General features: G+C 43.0%; 1 protein-coding gene across 1 annotated transcript in view; it reads left to right on the top strand.

Moving 5' to 3' along the window:
• The window catches only part of KCNQ3 (potassium voltage-gated channel subfamily Q member 3), a 354,822-nt gene that overhangs the window by 329,343 nt on the left and 3,830 nt on the right, over positions 1-21,649 (top strand). Inside the window, exons 10-13 of the mRNA XM_021942632.2 lie at positions 12,984-13,186; positions 14,162-14,264; positions 16,354-16,485; positions 19,741-19,839. Coding sequence (XP_021798324.2) covers positions 12,984-13,186; positions 14,162-14,264; positions 16,354-16,485; positions 19,741-19,839 — 537 coding nt within the window. The remainder of the gene's footprint in view (positions 1-12,983; positions 13,187-14,161; positions 14,265-16,353; positions 16,486-19,740; positions 19,840-21,649) is intronic.

The raw sequence follows: 21,649 nt of genomic DNA, 5'->3' as shown, positions 1-21,649 counted from the left end.
GACTTTTCTTCTGGCCTTTCAAGGGCTAAGTAGATTTACACTGAGCTGAAGAAAGAATTAAGGTCCTAATTTTATTCCTTCCATCTTTTATTCTTTCATCCTTCAAGCTTTGGGGGCCTAGGCCTGTGATGTTCTCTCCAGTCACCTGATTCTGTTGTAGGAAAAAAACGAGTTCTTGTCACATGACCAGGAAAGATTAGGCATGCAGGCACTTTGAAGAGTGAGAGGTTACAAAATTTATTGGGTGAAAAGGAAAAAAAGAAAAGCAACACAGCAAAGTGAGCGGGGTTCCTGTTCACAGGTTTCCATCTCTCAGTTGGAATCCCAAGTCACCACCCAGGAACAGGAGAGGCCAGGCTCCTCCTCCCTGCAAGTTGCACAAACTTCCTGCAGCCCCACCCCATCATCCCAGTGCACAGGCTGGTTGGGGATTCTCCAGGGACCTTATCACCTCCTGCATCTATCATTCCCTACTCTAAAGAAGTACATCTAACTGCCATTAGAATAAGGATGAGGATAAGGATGAAGACAGATCTTAACTGCTTCCTGTTGACAGGGGTGCTGTTTTGGGAAAACGGCCGTCAAATCACCCTCAGAGGCCTATCCAAGGGTTCCCACCAGAAGGGGCCATTGCCCAAAGCTCCAGTTGCATGACTGGAGTTTGATGGCCTGAAGAAGGGACAAACTGAGTTATTAGAAAACATGTAGAAATATGAAATAAGAGGGTGTGGTAAGGACAGCTCAAAAATCCCAAGGACTTTTACCAGTTTGCATGGGGAGAAGGGGGCAAAAAGCCCAATTGGATAAAAAAAACAAACTTTTACCTTTTTGATGGCACGTCAGGCCCTTCCCCTGAGCCCAGTCCTAAGCCAACCAGTTTAAGGTTTGGGAAATTAACTTTTCCCAGTTTGGAGGCTCCATCTGAAGGGAGTCTCCCATAATATAGAGACACAATGACCTATCATTGAAGAGAGCACAGAGGAGGAAAAAGGGAGGAAAAAAAAGGCATTTTTTTCCAAAGGCATCCCAGAGGTTCAGGAAGCATTTGAAAGGGGTACAGAGATGAATGGCTACTCAACTACAAAGAGGGGAACAGGTGTCCCTGGCTCCTTTCTCTTCCTAGCAAATACCTAGGGTACATGAGGGAGGGAAAATGAGGCATTCCTCTTTCTCTCCTTCCTCCTTCTATCCCTGAGTCCTGGTGACTATGGCAGGGTGCCACCCATGGGTGTTAAAGAGGCTTTCACCCATGTTAATGGGGGGGTCTGCAGGGTAGGAGTATCCACTCTTACCCACATATGCCCTCTCTCCCCTGCTGTCAATAGCCTTGAATTACCTAGACATCATTTATGCCATGAATACTAGTGTGATATAAGAGGGTGTTTTTATCCATGAAACGGGAAGCTTGGCTTTCTCAGCAGGAATCAGTCACACTTAACTGTGCTGTGTCTTTTAACTGCTGTTATTATCTCCCTCTGGATCCCTCAGATCCAGTTTTCTTTCCTAGGGCTTTGACCCAAGGCTTGGAATTGAGTTTGGAACAAAAATGTGTCTTGGGGGGACTGCATGGACTCCTTATCATGAGCTGAATACTAAAGTGAAGCTGTGGAATTAAGTCCTTCTCTAACAAGGGAGAGAAAAGGATGTCTTATGACACACCCAGGGAGAGAAAAGGATATCTTTGGATGCATGGTGCTTGGCTTTGGTTATCTCTCTTGGTCTTACTTTCCCAAAAAGAAAACCTCTGGGTTAGGGGCACTCTATTTATTCCCATCGTCTGGCAGGATTTGCAAGATAATGGCTCAGAACTAGAATATTGATCCAGATTTTCACATTACCCATCCCTCTTGTTTCTTCTGAGCTGCACCCAGAGATTTCTGGTTAGTTCACAGCAACAATCAGGGTTAGTCTAAAATGTAGGCAAAAACTTAAAAAACAACGAATGAGTTTAGAATTTAATGACAAACTTATGATAGGTTTTGAAACATAATTCCTCTCTCTCCAATACTCATTTTTGTTAAAAAAAAATCATGATAGGATGACGTTGTTTGCAAAATAGATTTTAGTCTTATACTTGGCCTGATAATTTGCATAAAGTGCAGCAAGAATAATTATCTCTACATAGGCCTTTTAGACTGGCTTTGATGGAACTCTGTCCCACAAGGAATCTCAGATAAAACCTTTTAAAGCAGAGCCCAGTCATGGGTTTGTATCCTCAAATACCTGTGAGTTGGGTGATCCTCTCCTCTTAAGGTCCCAAGATAAACTTGGAGATCCTGGGCCTGTTAGAAAGTGACATTTTTTACTGACCACAGGTCAAGAACCCTGTACAGGGACTGTGTAGACAAGGGTATAAGGCCAGTTTTTTCCAAGGGGTTTTTATTGGCTCTGCAAGTCAAGCTTGACTCCTTAAAAGGAAGAATGCTTTTCCAGTCAAAGCCTTGGTAAAACAACCAGTTTCTACAATTGTGTCCTGTTGCAAAAGAAAATGGATTCTTATTGCACTGATGCAAACAACTGTATTGCCATGAGTACAGAATAGTCACAACTAGTTTCCAAATTCTAGGACAAGCAGACAGAGAGAAAGAAACATGCTCCAAATTTTGTTCACAGAGTATACCTTACTCAATAGGTAAAGGCTGTAAATAGTTCAAAATAAGTTTCCTTGACTCTGAAAAAGAAAACAAGAACCAGCAATATTCCAAGCAAAAGTAAAAAAGATTGCTTTGGTTTTCTGTGAGTTCATTCAGTTAGCTCTTGTTTTGCTTGATATTCGTGAACATTTTTAGCTCTTCATGAGTCCTGTACATTTTTTCTTTATTCCAATGGCACAATCTCCAAAGTTATCAGAAACCTGTATTTGAGAGCAACTGTCAAAGTTCTGTAGCTTATTATAAACCGTCTTTTGAAAGAGGTTAAAACAAGGCAACAGTTGTCAAAATGTCCAGGGTAGTTAGAGTTAGAAACACAATTGACAAAGAAGTTTGGTTATCTCATGGTATCCAGTAACTTAACATAATCTTAATTATGATAGCATGTACTTAGACATTAAGATTTTAGAAATCCCATACAATTTTGGAACATATGTTGGTATTATTCGCCAAAATATAGCCTAAAGAAGATTGAATACCATTGTAGCAATCCCATGTACATAAACATGTCAAATAATCCTGTTTACTTCTCTTTTCTGGATACTCCAGAGGCCCTCTGAAGCATCCGAAAATCCAGATATCAGGAAACACAGTTTTGAAACTGAAGTTTGATTTGGGCAAACCTGTTAAATATGTTAGAGGCTTAAAACAGTTTACATTATGAAATAGAATTACATACTACCATAAATTATTTATTTTGCCAAAATGATGACTCAGAAATTTTAAAGAAGCAAAAACCTTTTATAACCCTTTACAAATTTTGCTAAAGAGAAGATTAGTGCCTTAAGAATACCTCGTTGTGCTTTTATTTTAATGCTCAATTTACAGAAAAACCATATAATACCCTTTTGTATTTAATCAATATATTCACACACGGAATTTTTGCAAGATTAATTTTTACAATCCCTCCACCACGTGTTTAAACTTTTAGCTTTGTCATATCTAATTTAAAACAATTCTTTAACCTTAAGTGAGAATGTATATTTTATACCTTTTTATAACCTTTTATTAAAAACACATTTTACTGTTCTTACACACCTTGCACATAAATCTATTTCCAGTAGTCTCAACTACATGTCATAATGGTAACTTTTAACAATTTTTAATGTAAAACCTAGTAAGTTATTTTGATTATGTGCTAGGTGCAGCCAAGGTTTGATGCCTCCCAGCATAATTAAGGGTGTGGTTAGTTCCATATGTCCCCAGCCCTTACCAGTTGTGAAGCCAGCAAATTAAAAAATTCTCAAATGCCAAAAATGCAGCCAATAACCTTAAAATATTTAGCCAACCTAGTATCTGACCTGCATAATTTAGTCCACCTAGTTATATTTTGATGACATCTGCTTTTTACCAATAATTATTAGGGCTGTTTTTATTTTTCAAAGATTAAAGTCACATGAAATGAAAGGTACCACAGTTTTTATCTTCCCTTTAAAAAATATTTGATCCAAGCACTTATCTTCCTTTAGGCCAATTAATTAAAGCTCTTTTTATAGGCATCTCACACACACAACACATATATAACTATACAGACAGGCAGAAGAAAACCCAGTCCCCATAAGATCTTTTGTTTGCCAATCTCCTATTTGGATTATTGGCCTTCAGGTACTTTTAATTACTGGGATTCTATGAGGAAAACAGAGGTCTCTCCCCTCTCATGTGTGCATTAAAAGTGGCAAGGCAAAATGGAGAAAAATATTTTAGTCAACCGAAAAAAAACCCTTTTTGCAGCAAAACAAGGTCCAAGAAAAGGAAAACAAAGTCCTTGTAAATGTAACTATAACTTGGATAATCCACTTTTAATTAAGGTGAGCACTCCTTAAGAAAATCCTTTTAACTCCCTTATTAGCCAACTTTAGCCATGCCAAACAGCCAATATTTCTGACTTTCAAACTTTACTAAAGGCTCAGAGAAAGGAAAATCCAAGGTGGTTCATAGAGGGTAAGGGAATCAACGAACAGCAAACGTTCACGTATCATACCAGAAAGGACTCATTCCCTAGGCCAGGATTGAATCTAGGCCGCCCAAAGGCTGAACAAAGCCTTGCCACAAGGTTACAGGCCACGCCCTTAAGGATGTAAATCAAGAGCAAAAGTTTGCTGCAGCAAAGTTTGCTACCAGCCATACAGAAAGATGTGCAAAGCACACCAGATTGGCTACAGCTTAAGACTAACCTCACAAATCCTTTCTCACAATTAAAACTCTACCAAAAATACAGTGATCCCAATCATTTCCAGCCCAACAAAATGTCTTCCAAAAGGAAAACAAAAAACAAAAAACAAACCCTTGTTTTAAAGTCATCTGCTGACAGGGTAGAGAAAAGGAGGTTAAATGCAGGGCTGTGTTAACTGCTGACAGGGTGGAGAAGAGAAAAGGATGACTGGGGGAAGAACCTCTTATTCTTATGGCAAATGGTTTCTGCACCAGGGAGATAAGCTTAACTATTGTGGGAGAGAGCTGGAGTCTCTAGCTGGGGTAGGTGGGGACTCTGTGGACACGTGGTGGGGAATGCCAGCCAGTTGCTTGGGGCCCAGGCAGCAGCTATGGCTCATCCTTACCCTGCATGGTCATTGGTCACTGCACACACATGAGGCACACACCACAGCCATGCACTCCGGCTGGTAGGGAAGTAGGGGTAGGCAGCTGCCTGGTCCAACTGTCCTGTGCGCGTGTGTCTGTGGCCCTTGGGGTAAGTGTGGACCACCTCCAGTACTGTATTGTAAAAGGAAAAATAGGTGTCATTACTGTCCCGAAACAAAGAAGATGAAGGCCATAGGACCAAAAGGCTCAGAAGCAAAAGTTAAAGGTTTTGGGTCCCCATTTCACCCTCCCTTCCTCAGATTCCATGTTCTGGGTACCAAAAAAATGTTGTAGGAAGAAACCGGGTTCTTGTCACATGACCAGGAAAGATTAGGTATGCAGGCACTTTGAAGGGTGAGGGGTTATGGAACTTATTGGGCAAAAGGAAAAACCACACAGCAAAGTGAGAAGGGTTCCTGTTAACAGGCCCCCATCTCACAGATAGAATCCCAAGTCACCACTCAGGAACAGGAGAGGTCAGGCTCCTCCCCACTGCAAGCGGCAGGAACTTCTTGTGGCCCCACCCCGTCCTCCCAGTGCACAGGCCAGTTGAAGATTCCCTGGGACTTTCGCCCTTATCTGCCTCCTGCATCTATCAATTCTATATGAGAAATCTCTAGAAATGTCAATTGATTAGATCAGCTAAGAAGCACACCTGTGTCCCAAGAAAAATGCACAGAAAACCTAAATGAACAGCGAATCTTTATTTCTAGCCACAAAATAATAAATTCCTCTGTAGAGAAATAAAGTGTATGGTCAGAATTCTCCAGTAAACAGAACCAATGGAATATATCGAGGTGTATAACAGAAGATTTATTATGGGAATTGGCTCACATAATTATAGAGGCTGAGAAATCTCACAATCTGCTGTCTGCAAGCTGGAGAACCAGGAAAGCCAGCAGTGTAATTCGGTCCAAGTCCAAAGGTCTGAGAACCATGAGCTCCAATGGTGTAAGTCTTGGAGTTCAAAGACCTGAGAACCAGGACCTCCAATCTCCAAGGGCAAGAGAATATGAATGTCTCAGCTCAAACAAAGAGAGTGAATTCACCCTTTCCCTCCTTTTGATCTATTTGGGCCCTCAAAGGATTCGATGATGTCCATCCACATTGGTGAAGGCTGATCTTTTCTCAGTCTACTGATTCAACTGCTAATCTCTTCCACCCTCACAGATACATACAGAAATAATGTTTTATCAGCTATCTGAGGATCCCTTGGTTCAGTAAAGTTGACACATAAAATTAACCATCACACAAAGGATAGGAGTTATTTGGTTCTCCCAGCTCTACCATGAACAGTGTGAAAGCTGTAAAGAAATTGCCAGCCTTGGCAACACGGTGAAACCCCGTCTGTACTAAAATATGAAAAAGTAGCCGGGGGTAGTGGTGTATGCCTGTAATCCCAGCTACTCGGGAGGCTGAGGCAGTAGAATCGCTTGAACCTGGGAGGCAGAGGTTGCAGTGAGCCAAGATTGTGCCACCGCACTCCAGTCTGGGTGACAGAGCAGGACTCTGTAGAAAGAAAGAAAGAAAGAAAGAAAGAGAGAAAGAGAGAAAGAGAGAAAGAGAGAAAGAGAGAAAGAGAGAAAGAGAGAGAGAGAGAGAGAGAGAGAGGATAGGGAGAAGAGAGAGAGGAGAGAGAGAGAGAGAGAGAGGAAGAAGGAGGAAGAAGAAGGAGAAGGAGGAGAAGAGAATGGAGGGGAGGGGAAGGGAAGGGGAGGGGAGGTGAGGGGAGGTGAGAGGAGGTGAGGGGAGGTGAGAGGAGGTGAGGGGAGGTGAGGGAAAGGAAGGGAAAGGAAGGGAAGGGAAGGGAAGGGAGAAAGAAGAAAGAAAGAGGAAGAAAGAAAGAAAGGGAAATTACCATCATCTTCTTCAACATTTATGCCATTTAAGGAAGGTCCGTCAAGTTCCAGGCCCCTTTTGGCCACTTCGTGTTCATTATCATCTCATCTCCAATTAGCATTTCCCATTTTATTTTAAAGAATAAAATATCTTAAGAAATAAGTACAGACAGAAACTTTCATTTATAATCTTTTCTTGGAGAGAAAAATAGGACACCAAAGCCTCAAAACTTTGGCATGTGGTAGGTGACAGGTGTTTATTACCTGTCTGCTTTCTCTGTCTCTCTCAGGGTACACCATGGTGCTAGCAAGCATTCTAAAAGTACTCTTAAAGGGGACGTCAGATCTTTTGTTAGTCCTCATCCTTTCCACATGAAAAGATGAGAGGATGAAAGAATGAAGGAGAGAAGGCCTTGACTTCTATAAGTGGTATTGGCTGTTCTGTGCTGGGCACTCAGTCTGGCCAACATGACAAAACCCTGTTTCTACTAAAAATACAAAAATTAGTCGGGCGTGGTGGCGGGCACCTGTAATCCCAGCAACTCAGGAGGCTGAGGCAGGAGAATCGCTTGAACCCGGGAGGCAGAGGTTGTAGTCAGCAAGATGGCACCACTGCATTCCAGTCTGGATGACAGAGGGAGACCTTGTTTAAAAAAAAAAAAAAAAAAAAAAAGTACAGGTCTATAGTATTTGATATATTCACATTGTTATGAAACCAATCTCCAGAACATTTTACTTTGCAGAACTAAAACTTCATTCCTATTAAACAATGCTCCCCTTTTGCATGCCCCCAGGCCCTGGAAACCACCATTCTACTTTCTGTTTGTATGAGCTTGACCACACTTGATATCCCATATAAGTGGAATCACATAGTATTTGTCTTTTCATGAAGGGCTTATTTCACTTAGCATAATGTCCTCAAGGTTTATTCATGTTGCAACATGTGTCAGGATTTCTTTCCATTTTAATACCAAATGGTATCCCGTTGTATGTCCATTAATTTTTTGTATCTACTTATCCACTGATGGACAACATTTGGGTTACTTCCACCTTTTGACTGTTGTGAATAATGCTGCAATGGACAGGTATGTGTTTTTTAAAATGCAAACTTCATATACTTTATTCTCAAACATCTTTGTAGGACCCGGGTACATTTAGAACACAAAGGAAACTCCTATTTTCTATCTCTGTTTAAATTTTATTTCGTTTCTTAAGTCTCTGACTTATCTGAACTCTGATCTCATCTGGTGCCACTCTGCCTCTCAGAATATTTTGGCCACATGCCCTCCCTTTGGTGCCGCAGTCCAGTCCTCATGCCCCTTGCACCCACATGCAGTTCTTCTGCCTAGAGAGTTCTTGCCTCCTTTCTTTGAAATCCAGCTTCTGACCCTTCAGATCTCAGCTTCTGTGTCTGGACCATCATCATCTTAATCCTTGATTAATAATCCTGAAATTGGTTTCCTAATTCATCTTCCTATCCACTCAAGATGCCTTCCCGAGCCACCCTACCTGTCAACCTCCCGTTGCTCTTCATTACTGCATTCTCTTGGTCTCCTTGTCAGATTTCTAGCAATGAATGTGTCTGTTTACTTATTATATGACTTCTTGACTTTATCATAAGCTCACTAGAGACTGAAAACCACATTGGTTTTAATCACCAACGTATGTTCAACAAGTTACCTTGAGCCTGGGATTTACAAAGTGTGGAACACATTTTTGTTGAATGAATAAATATTAGCTTCGTTTTATAGATGAAATTGAATCTGAGTTAATGACTTTCCTAAGTGAAATATAAACCACAAGCAGAGATTTGAACTCAGTTCTCTTACTCTAAAGTCCACTCTCTTTCCACTGTACAGCAGTCCCTCTCTCAGCTGAGGTTAGATGCATTTTGTTAATCAGAAGATTGAATGTTTTATTACTTCCTTCATTCATTCAACATTGTAATAATACTTTTAGTGCTGGCAACATGCCAGACACTGTGCTAGATCCTGTATATACAAGTTGAACATGGTAGTTTCTGGTCCAAAAGCTTACCTTTCAGTTTTTCAACCTCAGCACTATTGATATTTGCTACAGATAATTCTTTTTTGGGAATTTCCTGTGCATTGCAGGATGTTTAACAGCATCTCTGGCTTCTCACCACTAGATGGCAATAGTACTTCTCATTATTATATCACCAAGTGTCTCCAGGCATGGCCAAATGTGCCCTGGCAGGGGGATCAAAATCACCCCCAGTTGAGAACCACTGATGTAGTAGGGGAGTCCCTATTAAGTCAAATATTTCCCTGCAGTGGCCGAGTGCCATGGATGAGAAAAGCCTGAAGTGGACTAGGGGCACAGAGAATGGATGTCTAATGGATCCCAGTAGCCACTGCACTGAAAGTCCAGATGTGGGGCTGAGGCTTGGACCATGTTTTAGATAAAAATAAGAGTCATTTCGATGAAAAAAGGGGATGAAGGTTTTCCCAGGTCGAGTTCACAGCACATGCAAAACACAGAATGTGAAGAAACTACACGGAGTTGAACATGGCTGGAGTTCCCTGTGCTGATACCTGAAGGAGGAGCCCAGGACAAGAGCCGCATTGTCCAGGGTAGAACAACCTTGATTTTACTTTGCCATGCCCAGTCCATCTATTTGCAGTTTGTACAATTTGTATTTGGAAGTTGTTTGCCTGCACTTAACATGTCAAGAGCCCTAGCTTTTGAAGAAAATCTGATGTCAGCTCTGGGGAAGTCTTTTCTTGCAAGATCTTCAGTGCCCTCCTAGAACAACACCTTAATTATGCACTGGAAATCCATACAGTGTAGAACAGAGATGGGTTTTGAGTTTCAGCAGTGAACTTTGCCTTGCATTTGATTATCCTTTGGGGTCTTGGATTTCAGGCAACACAATTAAGAAGTAAGCTGATCATCCACTTTGCTGGAGGAAGAATTCCATAAGCCTCTTAGGTGCAATGGCTGTGAGTGATTCTGAGCCGAGACTTCTGACTTTGTTCCATGCATCTGGATTCCTAACACCGTCTGAACTGTCATCTGTGACCAATGGGGTTTTAAGTGAACGTGGCCAAAGCAATCCAGACTGTTTGAGGTTGCAGTGAAGCATTTAAATGCCTAACAAGCAAATCCTAAATCCCAGCACAGGGAGAACCAAGAAAATCCTCTGATTATCTTCCTTATATTCAACAATTATACTGAAACTTCAATTCAGGAAAAAGTGGCTGCTATTAATTTTGTCTTGCTTAGTTTATCTGGAATTAAGCTCCCCATATATTTGTCTCCTGCGGAAGTAGAGTGCAATGACAATGTTGAACTTTTTAGACTAGCATTAAGAAGTACTGTAAAATAATATATAAATCTCTCAAACTCACTGCAGTTCATTTAAACAACAACAACAACAAAACCTTTATTTATGGCCCAGGGAATTGTATCCATCCTTTTCACACACATCGTCAGCCTTCTACTGCTTCTGTGGGAAAAGGATTACTTACTGAGTTAATAATGACAACTAGCATCTATTGAGTGCTTCCTGAATCTCAGTTGGCTGAGCACTCGACATGCATTACCTCGTTTAACCCTTAAACATCTATGAAAAGCATGGGCTTATGGTCATCATTTTGCCCGTGAGGAAGTTGGAGACCAGAAAGCATAAGTGATGTGTCCTAGGTCACACAGTTTGTCAGGATGCTTCCACCAGACTGGTTTTGCCCATGATCTTAGTTGCTGTACTGAATATTCGGATGTTCTGAGCAGGGAAATGTGCCGTGTTCAAAGATAGCCAGGCAGAGCCTTTGCCTAGCTAGCACTACATAGTTCAGTGGAGCAGGCAGGCATGGAAATGTACTGTCTCCACACAGTGCAGTGCCAGAAAGACTTCAATGTGTGTTCAGCTCAGTTCCTGCTTCGTTCACTATTTTTAGCCCACGAGTTCTGATATATTCTCTGTCCTATTAGTCATTTATCTAGTAGCAGCCAGGAAAGCAATTCCAAAAAATGTTGACTTCAGTTCAAGGAAGATGGAGCTGGCTGAGCATTGGCGTTTTTCTAAATTTATCCTGGGCTGGTTATTAATGGAGTTCCTCAATCAAACTTCTGGAACAGTGCTGGGTGAGAGAGAACAGATCCAGAGGAAGTCAGGAATAACAACTGCTCACTGCTCATTCATATACTCATTCATTCATTCACTGGTTTGTTTTTTCAGAGATTTCTTAATGCCTTCTGTATGCCGGACTGTAGGCAAGAAATGTTACATAAATTATCACGTGTAATACTCCCTAACCCTCTATGAAGCAGCTGTTGTTAGGCCCCCGTGACAGACGAGGACCTGGTGTTCAGAAAGCACAGGGTGACTGTGTGGCAGGAGGAGTGTTCACTCCTTTTCCAGCAGCCACAACACCATGACCTCCACACTGTACCCAGCTTCAAAGGTAGCAGCAGCTTCTGGCAGGGGCACATGACTATCCTAACCAGACATGCTCTTTAGAAAACACAAAATTATCACAAACCCATGCAGAACTGATTGGATCACCCATATTCATTCATTCTCTCATTTATTTCACAAGTACACGAGTGAGTGCCTCCTGTGTGCCAAGCTCTGTGTGGGGTAAGGGAGCAGAAGCTGTTGCATTGAGTATACCACTGGGCGAAAACATGCAATGTGGCGCTCTCTGGAAAGTACCACAAAAAAGGCTTTATCCTTTGTGCTCACTAGGGTAAGGGAGCAAAAGCCGAGAAATGGAAGAAATTAACATGTATAGAGCACCCGCTGTGTGTCACACTCTATGCCAAATCTTGGACAAACATCATCTCATAGCAACCAGATAAAGCAGAGAATACTTATCCCTACTTTACAGATGAGGTAACTGAGGCTCAAAAAGGTCATAGATCTACCCCAGGTCAGCCCGATGGGAAGGGTGGACTTGGGCTTAAGTCAAGGTGCAGCTGGCTTTTTGCACCAGGGCAATTTTATATTGGCATTATTAACCATTTTCTTTGTACCAGGAACTCTTCTAGCAGTATCGTGAAGGCCATGGACCCCTTCTCAGAATAATTTTGAATCTATAAACAAAATACAATATACACTTACAAAAGAAGCTGATTATATGGATACAGCATTACCAAAATCTTTAAAATTTTGAGAGGTAGTCATATATGTGCATTTTTGTGATGAACCTGGTGGCAGATTGAATACCACCATAATCTTGAAGCCATCATGAGCATAAACAATACCTTGAAATAACAGGATATAAAATTATCTGTGATTTTTGTTGTGGACAGTCACAGGCATTTAGGATATTACTGGAGTTTGTTGCCCACATTCATAATGGAAAGAGATGCTAAATTTTAGTTAGAAGTTATAAATTAAAAATGTATTTTTCCCCATCCAAACTCATGGACTGCCAAATTCTATCCATAAGAGTCTGTTTGTGGACACCAAATTAAGAGTGCTGCTTTATGTCATTTGTGTTGTCAGGTTCTTTTCAAGGAGGAACACTTTGATAAGGATTTGTCTGTGTAAATCACTATCCGGGCACCATGGGATGGTACACAGGAGAGGCAGGAAGTTATTGATACAGGAAATGGGCATGGGGAAAGACGAATCTCTGCAGCATACTAGGATGAGTTGGCAATTTATAGCCTGAATCTCATGTAAGCAGCATTTAAGCATATGAGAAAATTGACATTCAGAGAAGTTAAAACAAAACTCGCCCAGGGTATAAGGCTAGCAAGCTGTGGAGCTAGGATCTGAACCACGCCCTGTCTGATTCCAAGCTGCTGAGTCAGATTCAGCACTGTGAAATGCACGGTCCCCATTCCTCCTTGGAGGAGCATGTATGAGTCTTTATGGAGGGATGGGAAATTGTAAGAGCCTGCACTGAAGGAGGAAAATTGTTCACTTTTGCTTATTTTGTAGCCAAAAGCTGGGTCTCTTGGATCGGGTTCGCCTTTCTAATCCTCGTGGTAGCAATACTAAAGGAAAGCTATTTACCCCTCTGAATGTAGATGCCATAGAAGAAAGTCCTTCTAAAGAACCAAAGCCTGTTGGCTTAAACAATAAAGAGCGTTTCCGCACGGCCTTCCGCATGAAAGCCTACGCTTTCTGGCAGAGTTCTGAAGGTAATGAATGCCTTTTTATGTCCCTCCCTGTCTCCTCCACTTCTCCCTCCCCCAAGCCCACTTCCTTCCTCACCTCTCCCTCTCCCCACTTAAGAACCTTCGAGTCCACAAGGTAACTCTCTCCCTTCCCTCGCCAAGCCATCTTCTTGCTTCCCTTACTCCTCCTGTCCCTTGGGCGGAGGCATTGTGATGTATTCCCAGGAGTCTAGGGCTGGAGGCTCCCAAGTTAGGAGCCTGGAAGCCTGTCTCCTTAGTTTCTAAGGGTGTCCCCCACCCATCCCGCCCCGTGATTGAATTGTTATGGAAGTCAACTTGAAGGATGGGGTGGTGCCATGTGCCAAGCGATCTAGAGACCAGGGCATGGGAAGAGGTGGCAGAAAAGCGCCCTCTGGAGGCTGTAGGAGCCATGGCCTCATGTGCCTCTTTTACTTATGCAAAGGGAGGACAGGCAGAAAAGCCTGTGTCCTCAGTGTCTGAGCCCACCCAGGCCCTCAGTCCTCATTGCATCATTCAGTTCTCTCCAAGACCTCTGAGGTGTGTGTGGCTCAGAAAGTGACCTCCCCAAAGTCACCAGGATAGAGACTGACAGAGCAAAAGCCCCAGCTGAGGCCTGTCTGGCTCCAAGGCCTGCACAGTGTGTGTCCTTTGCTGGCTTCTGTGTCCTTTGCAGGCTTCTGGCTCTGGGGGCCACTCTGGCACTGCAGAGCTCACTTCTCCTCCCTGCTAGCCTTGTCCTCCACCACCAGTCATGAGCTGCACACACTTTTGACTTGGACTTCTGGATAATAGAATGAGGGTGCCAAGAAAGGCTGAGCAGCATCACAGCTTGAGAGTACTGTGGGGTCTCACAACGTGGAAACAAAGACTCTGGGGATCGACACATCCAGAGGCGTGGAAGGCTTTGACCAAACAATGGGGTCCCCAAGCCTTTTCCAGGGCTGTGGCCTGCCGTTGATATGCGTGTCTTCCTCCCAGATGCCGGGACAGGCGACCCCACAGCAGAAGACAGGGGCTATGGGAATGACTTCCCCATTGAAGACATGATCCCTACCCTGAAGGCCGCCATCCGAGCCGTCAGGTAATGCCCCCCTCGGCGCCACCGGTGCCTGTGTGCCTCCCCAGCTCCAGCTCAACTCCTACAGGATGGGGCTTATAAAATTCTCTTGCACTTTGGGAAGGGGGAAAAGGAGCCCCTCCACTAACCCTGACTCAGGTCCCAGAAGTAAGTAAATACTGTATGCTGCCCCAGGAAAAATGATCCGGACATGAGCGAGTCATGTTGGGTGACTCTTGGGTGCCTGCCTTGTTATACACACGCCCCACAGCCCTCCCGACAGTATTTCCACCTCCTCTGTTCTGCTCTGGCTGTAACCACCATGTATTTTAAAGGGCGTCAGGGTGGAGGGTTTTCTTCCTGTAGAGGCTTCTTGCTCAAAATGTTTTTTCTTCTGCTTAACTTCATCCATATAGTTCTTTTTAATTAGTTCGCATTTTTAACAAGATAATAAATTATAGTTTTTTTGTCTGTATCAGCAGTGACCATGATCCATTCTAGCTATTTCTGTTTTAAAATTCTGCAAGAAAATGAAAAAAGCATGCTACCACTTAAACTTTATCAGCATGTAATAAACTCATAAAGGTAGCAGTGAATTCTAGAAACTAGGGTGAATTCTCCAACTCATCATAGTCTTTTCAGCAAGGTTCTCATTCCAATAGATAGGGAAGCACAGTAGTGTTACAATGTGTAGACCTCAGCAAAGCCTTGGACGTGGATTTTCCTGACACCTTTATGTAGGATATGACAGAAATGTGGTTGTATGAAAACACAGCTATCTGGATTCCTCACTGGCTGAAAGCCTTTATTCAGAGAGAGCCAGTTAATGAACCTGTGTTGACCTGGAGGGCAATCTCTGCTGGGACACTGCATAGTCTGGTCTGTGCCCTCTTCTGCTCTTCTTTTAGCATTTTCACTGATGTCTTCATTCAGAGGTCATCAGACTTTTCTGGAAAGGGTCAGATAGTAAATGTTTTAGGCTTCATGGTCCATAGGTCTCTGCTACGAGTGTTCAGCTCTGTCATTGTAGCACAAAAGCAGCCATAGACAGTGCATAAAGGAGTGAATGTGGCTGAGTTCCAGTCAAACCTTACTATCAAAATCAGGCAGTGAGCCAGAGTTGACCTGTGAGCCTTAGTTTATAGATTCTCACCTGTATGGAACTATGTAAAGAGAAGGCTTATAAAATGGCACAAAGATGGGAAGGATGGCAAGCAAATTAGGTAGTACCATAATCAATATACCAAAAATAATGTTTAGAGGCTAAAGCCATGAGCTATGGCAAACAAAATGAACTTTGAATGCACCGTTAAAATGACTTGTGCAAGCACCAGATAGAAGGGCCTGGGAAGGGCTGTGACCTTCTGACACTGACCTGTGATTAGGGGTTTGAATAAACTCTGTGATCAGCAGGAGTTAACTTCACGATGTGGCTCCCAAGGAACACTACCCATCAGGGGTGACTTGATTGCTTTCCAGGGAGGAGCCAGTAAAGGATGGACGTGAGGCTTTGATTTCATCTACCAGTTCTGGGCGCCCCACTTTATAAGGAACCTGAAAAAACTCAGGGAACAGAAACCAGCTTTTCTTTTCTAGGAGCTCCCAAGCAAAATAATTCAAGAGGCTCTTGAGGATGAGATACATCAGCTGTGCTCAAATAGAAAGCAGTGTGACAGTGATTCAGAGCACCAGCCTCGTGAGCACCCCATCTGGGTTTGAGGACCAGCTCAGCCCTCATCAGCTGTATGGCCCTGGGACGATGCTGAAGCTCTGAATCACAATCACATCTCCTATAAATGGATCTGTTATCAGGATTGTTCATAAAGCATTCAGCTCATGGTCTGGCATACAATGAATGCTCAATAAATGTTAGCTCTTATTAATACCATGATTTGCTTATTCTTCAAATGATTGAAGGGAATAATCCTGATGGAGATGTACTAACTCTGTGTGTTCCAAGGGGTAGAATCAGAACCAAACATTGGAAGTTCTTCCAGCAAGCTGTTTTCCCTTTGGTTCTTTTCTCCCCCTGCCTTGGATTTTGCTAGCCTTGTGGTATAGCTCCCTGCACTCTCCACCCGTGACGCACAAATGCCTCTACTTTGCCTTGCAGAATTCTACAATTCCGTCTCTATAAAAAAAAATTCAAGGAGACTTTGAGGCCTTACGACGTGAAGGATGTGATTGAGCAGTATTCTGCCGGGCATCTCGACATGCTTTCCAGGATAAAGTACCTTCAGACAAGGTGAGACAGTCACATCTGGAGGGACTGCACTCCCCTCAAAGCCATATGACCCTTAGAGTTTAAGGTGAGAGGTATTCAGAAACAATTCAAAATGCAGGGAGAGATTTTAAGAAGAAAAATATCCACGAAGCCTTGTGGATGTCCAGGCCAACAAAGCACCAGATTGGACAGACTGTGAAAAAGCTGTATGACATTGCCATGGCCAAGGTCAGCACCCTGATCAGGCCTGTCAGAGAGGAGAAGACACACGTTTAAATGGCTTCTGACTGTGATGTTTTCGGTGTTGCCAACAAAACGGGATCATCTAAACCGAATTCGGCTGCCTAATTCTAAATATAATTCTTTACCATGTTAAAAAATGTTCATCGGGTATTACTTATAATAGTGAAAACTAAGGAAACAGCATCAATGCCCAACTAATAATTGCCATCATTTTTATGGAACTCCTCAGTATTCCACCTGCATGTTTATACTCCCTTATGAAAACACAAGGCATTGCATTAGAGTGCCATTTTTCCAATGTGGAAACTGAAGCTGATAGGACAGAGGACCTATCCAGCTAGCAGGGAGCAGAGCTGGGAATCAAACTAGCTCCAACTGATTAGAAAGTCTCTGTTCTAATGCACCATATTTCCTTAATTATAAAACAATGGGTAAGGAAAGAATGGTACCTGCTCTCATTAAAATGTTATGCAGCCACTGGTTGGGTGCAGTGGCTCATGCCTATAATCCCAGCACTTTGGGAGGCCGAGGCAGGTGAATCCGTTGAAGTCAAGAGTTCCAGACCATTCTGACCAACATGGGGAAACCCCCTCTCTACTAAAAATACAAAAAGAATCCAGGCGTGGTGGAGCATGCCTGTAATCTCAGCTACTCGGGAGGCTGAGGCAGAAGAATCGCTTGAACCTGGGAGGCAGAGGTTGCAGTGAGCCAAGATTGCGCCACTGCACTCCAGCCTGGGCGACAGAGTGAGACTGCATCTCAAAAAAAAAAAAAAGTTATGCAACCATAAAATAATATTTAGAAAAAGTATATAATGAGATTTTTTAATTATTTGATTTGTGGATATATATGCATGATATAATTACCAGTAATACATGCAGACATATGTGTACACATACATATGCATATGTATATATTTATAGCTGCATATGTGTGTTTATATATCATATATAATATGTCACAGAATAAATAGACTCTGCCTAGACCTTGTGATGTTTACTAATATATAGGTATGATTCTAAACACATGCACACATATGCTTATTCAGAAATACACAGGACATGCACACACTTTCCCATATTGCGGCCTGGAGAAAAGGAGTAGGACTTCCCCTGAGAGATTGCAGTAGCTGTACTGAGATGATGACTCCATATGTGACTTTTTTTTTTTACTTTTAAAATGTATCAAATCTTTAATAAGTTGTAAAACTGCACATTTTTTAAAAACGGGCAGTTGTGATGTCAAGAGTCATGGAATAACAGTCAGGAAACCAAACTCCTATTGCAGTTCACTCTGACTGTGTGATATTTCCAATGGACACGTATCCTCTCTGGGCCTCAGCTTCCCTGTCCGAGTGATGTTGTCCCACTGGAGTGTCCTGCTAGAGAACAGGAACGTCACACCGACTGGGCTGGAAGTTAATGATGCTGTCACGTTGGAGGTGTGCTTCTGCATGGCCTTTTTTTTTTTTTTTTTTTTGAGACGGAGTCTCACTCTGTCACCCAGGCTGAGTGCAGTGGCACGATCTCAGCTCACTCCAACCTCTGTCTCCCGGGTTCAAGAGATTCTCCTGACTCAGCTTCCTGAGTAGCTGGGACTAGAGGCACATGGCACCACACCCCCTGATTTTTTATTTTCAGTAGATAGGGGGTTTCACTGTGCTGGCCAAGCTGGGCTCCCTAGCATAGTGGCAGGCACAGAGTCAGTGCTCACTACCTGCTGAATGAATAGATGTGTGAACAAATTCTGAGCCTAACATGCTGTTATTTATGCAACTATGGCTCTCTGAGAGACAAGGATGAAGCATGATGTCTAAGGCATGCCACACTCCAAAACTACCAGTCAATTTAAATAAGCATAGAGTGGACTATGACAGTGTCATAGTTTTTGCTACTTATTAAGCAAATGTGTTTCTAGTGTTTGTGGTTGGAGGGTGAACATCTGGATCTCTGATTGCATATCTCCAGTCGTGCTGACCTTACGGGGCAAGAGAGAAAGGAAGTGCCATCAGTGGAGAAGCAGCTGGGTTTCCAGGGAGGAGACAGAAGGAGCCATGGCTATTTCAGGGTTCATGGTCTTAATGGTCCTGGACCTGTGATAGGCCTTCAAGCCTGCTTTCCCTCCAGCCCTTGTCCCAACCGACAGCGTGATAGGCAACATTTCTTTCCTATTGGTCCGGGCATAGAGAAAGAACCGATGACTCTCAGAATACTATGCAGCCATTAAAAAAGAACAAAATCCTATCTTTTGCAGGAACATGGTTAGAGCTGGAGGCTATTATCCTTAGCAAACTAATGCAGGAACAGAAAACCATATACTGCATGTTCTCACTAATAGGTGGTAGCTAAATGATAAGAACTTATGAACACAAAGAAGGAAACAACAGATTCTGGGGTCTTCTTGAGGGGGTAGGGTGGTAGGAGGGAGAGGAGCAGAAAAGACAATCCCCATGACACATGTTTACCTATGTAACAAACCTTTACCTGTACCCCCAAACCTAAAATAGAAGGTTTTTAAAAAGGAGCTGGTGCCTCATGCAGAAATAGAAGTGGAAGCTGGTGTTGGATCTATCTTTCTACTGGCCAGAGATGCCCACAGAGCAGCAGTGATGTGTGCAGCTGAATATGTAGCCTAGGCTTTGTCTGTAAAACTCCCTAACTAGATGTTTTTGGAAGGGATAAAAGAACTGGAAGACAAGGCAGGTTTGCAGCCCACCTATGACATTTCTTATAAAAAAAAATATATAACAAGATGCAGCCCTCACCTCTCTCAGCGGTTTGTCTGCCTCCCTCTCCCCTGGGATAGAAAGATCCTTTCAGTATCACCAGATCAAAAACAAGAAGAATATACCGAAGTTATAGGTTCTCTCTGACTCTTTCTCTCTGTGGCTAGTATGCACTCTCTCTTCCTCTCCTCTTCTCTTCTCTTATGTATTCCAACCCATATCTCATTCCAGAGAGAATAGAATGATTTGGTTTACTGTCAAAACAAAGCTCTGTGTAATTTAATCCCCGCTCTGTTTGTTTCTTTCAGAATAGATATGATTTTCACTCCTGGACCTCCCTCCACGCCAAAACACAAGAAGTCTCAGAAAGGGTCAGCGTTCACCTTCCCATCCCAGCAGTCTCCCAGGTGGGGCCAGTGGACATGGACTGATGGGCCAGGGGTGCAAAGTTTGTGGAGCATCCCCACCCCCAAACCTCAGCTGGGGTCCTTTCTGTAGGTGCAGTTGTCACTCTCCTAAGTAAAATGAAGAAAGAGTTTGAAGCTTGTTTCAGTTGGTGGCCATTTGAAAGGTTTCTGTATAAAAATCTTCTCACTCCTCTTCCCAGACCATGTGGGTGATATTTCTTCCTACGACTTTTGAAAATGAAAATAGCCCCACCAGTTTCCCTGTTATAAAACAAGAGGAGACTTATGAACTTTATTGAAACAGGAAGAAAACTTCGCATTAGCAGAACCCACAGCATTCTCCATCCTGCATAATTATCTTTGAGTTGATCGATACCCCTCCCAGGACAAAGCCAGAGAAGTCACTCAGATATCAGCCCCCTGACAACATTGTAACACAGAGAGCCTTGTCCCTTAACAGAGCAGCTCTCCTCCTTCCAAAGCTTTAAAATTTTGAATAAGATTTTCTTTAGAAAATCTACTGCCTAAATTTATTTCTCTTTATTCCCAAACATCTTCAAGGCAGGTAACACAATGAGTGAGGGAGTTAGGCTTAAGAAATATTATGAACCTTCCACTTATGAAAGAACCAAGAGGCCGGGCGTGGTGGCTTACACCTGTAATCCCAGAACTTTGGGAGGCCAAGGCAGGTGAATCTCGAGGCCAGGAGATCGAGACCAGCCTGGCCAACATAGTGAAACCCGTCTCTACTAAAACTACAAAAATTAACTGGGTGTGGTGGCACGTGCCTGTAATCTCAGCTACTCAGGAAGCTGAGGGAGGAGAATCGCTTGAACCAGGGAGTCGGAGGTTGCAGTGAGCTGAGATCACACCACTGCACTCCAGACTGGTGACACAGTGAGACTCTGTCTCAAAAAAAAAAAAAAAAAAAAAGAATCAAGAGCATCAACATGATGATAGAAAGCATTTAATATTTAACCTCAGCCCTGGGGATAGAATAGGGAGTGATGGGACTGTGGGCACCCGGAGGACACATGCCCCATCTAAAGGAGGTAGGAATGAAGGCCCTCCATTCTTAACGGAATGAGGGTCCTACCTCCTTTTAGGAATGAGGGCCCTACCTTCTTTTAGGAATGCGGGTCCTCTGTTTCCAGAAAACAGAATATCCAGCTTTTACGTGAAATTCTCAGTTTTTGAGATGGTTTACGTGTGTGTGTGTGTGTTTTGTTTGTTTGGTTTGTTTTTGTGAGACTCTGTCGCCCAGGCTGGAGTGCAATGGCGGGATCTCTGCTCATTGCAAGCTCTGCCTCCCAGGTTCATGCCATTCTCCTGCCTCAGCCTCCCGAGTAGTTGGGACTACAGGTGCCTGCCACCACACCCGGCTAATTTTTTGTATTTTTTAGTAGAGACAGGATTTCACTGTGTTAACCAGGATGGTCTCGATCTCCTGACCTCGTGATCCGCCCACCTCGGCCTCCCAAAGTGCTGGGATTACAGGCATGAGCCACCGCGCCCAGCCAGCTTACATGTTTTAGAACCCCGTGCAGGCCAAAGAAAACACTAGCCAGCTGGATTTAGCACATGGGCCACCAGTTTTTGACATCTTTTTAAAATTTAAGGCTGCTCAGCCAAAGACTATCCTACTAAGCAGGATTTAGTAACCTATGAGAGAGATAAATCAACTATTGAGAAAGTGCCTAGCATAAATGGTTTCTAGCAAATAGCTAGACTCCCTGAAAGTTCTGATCTGCAAAAAACATAAAAATGTAGAAACTAACCAGAATTTAGTCAGATACTGTGGATAACCAAA

The sequence above is a fragment of the Papio anubis genome, chromosome 8 (assembly GCF_008728515.1).
Source record: "Papio anubis isolate 15944 chromosome 8, Panubis1.0, whole genome shotgun sequence".
Taxonomy (NCBI): domain Eukaryota; kingdom Metazoa; phylum Chordata; class Mammalia; order Primates; family Cercopithecidae; genus Papio; species Papio anubis.
This window is presented reverse-complemented; position numbering and strand designations above follow the sequence as displayed.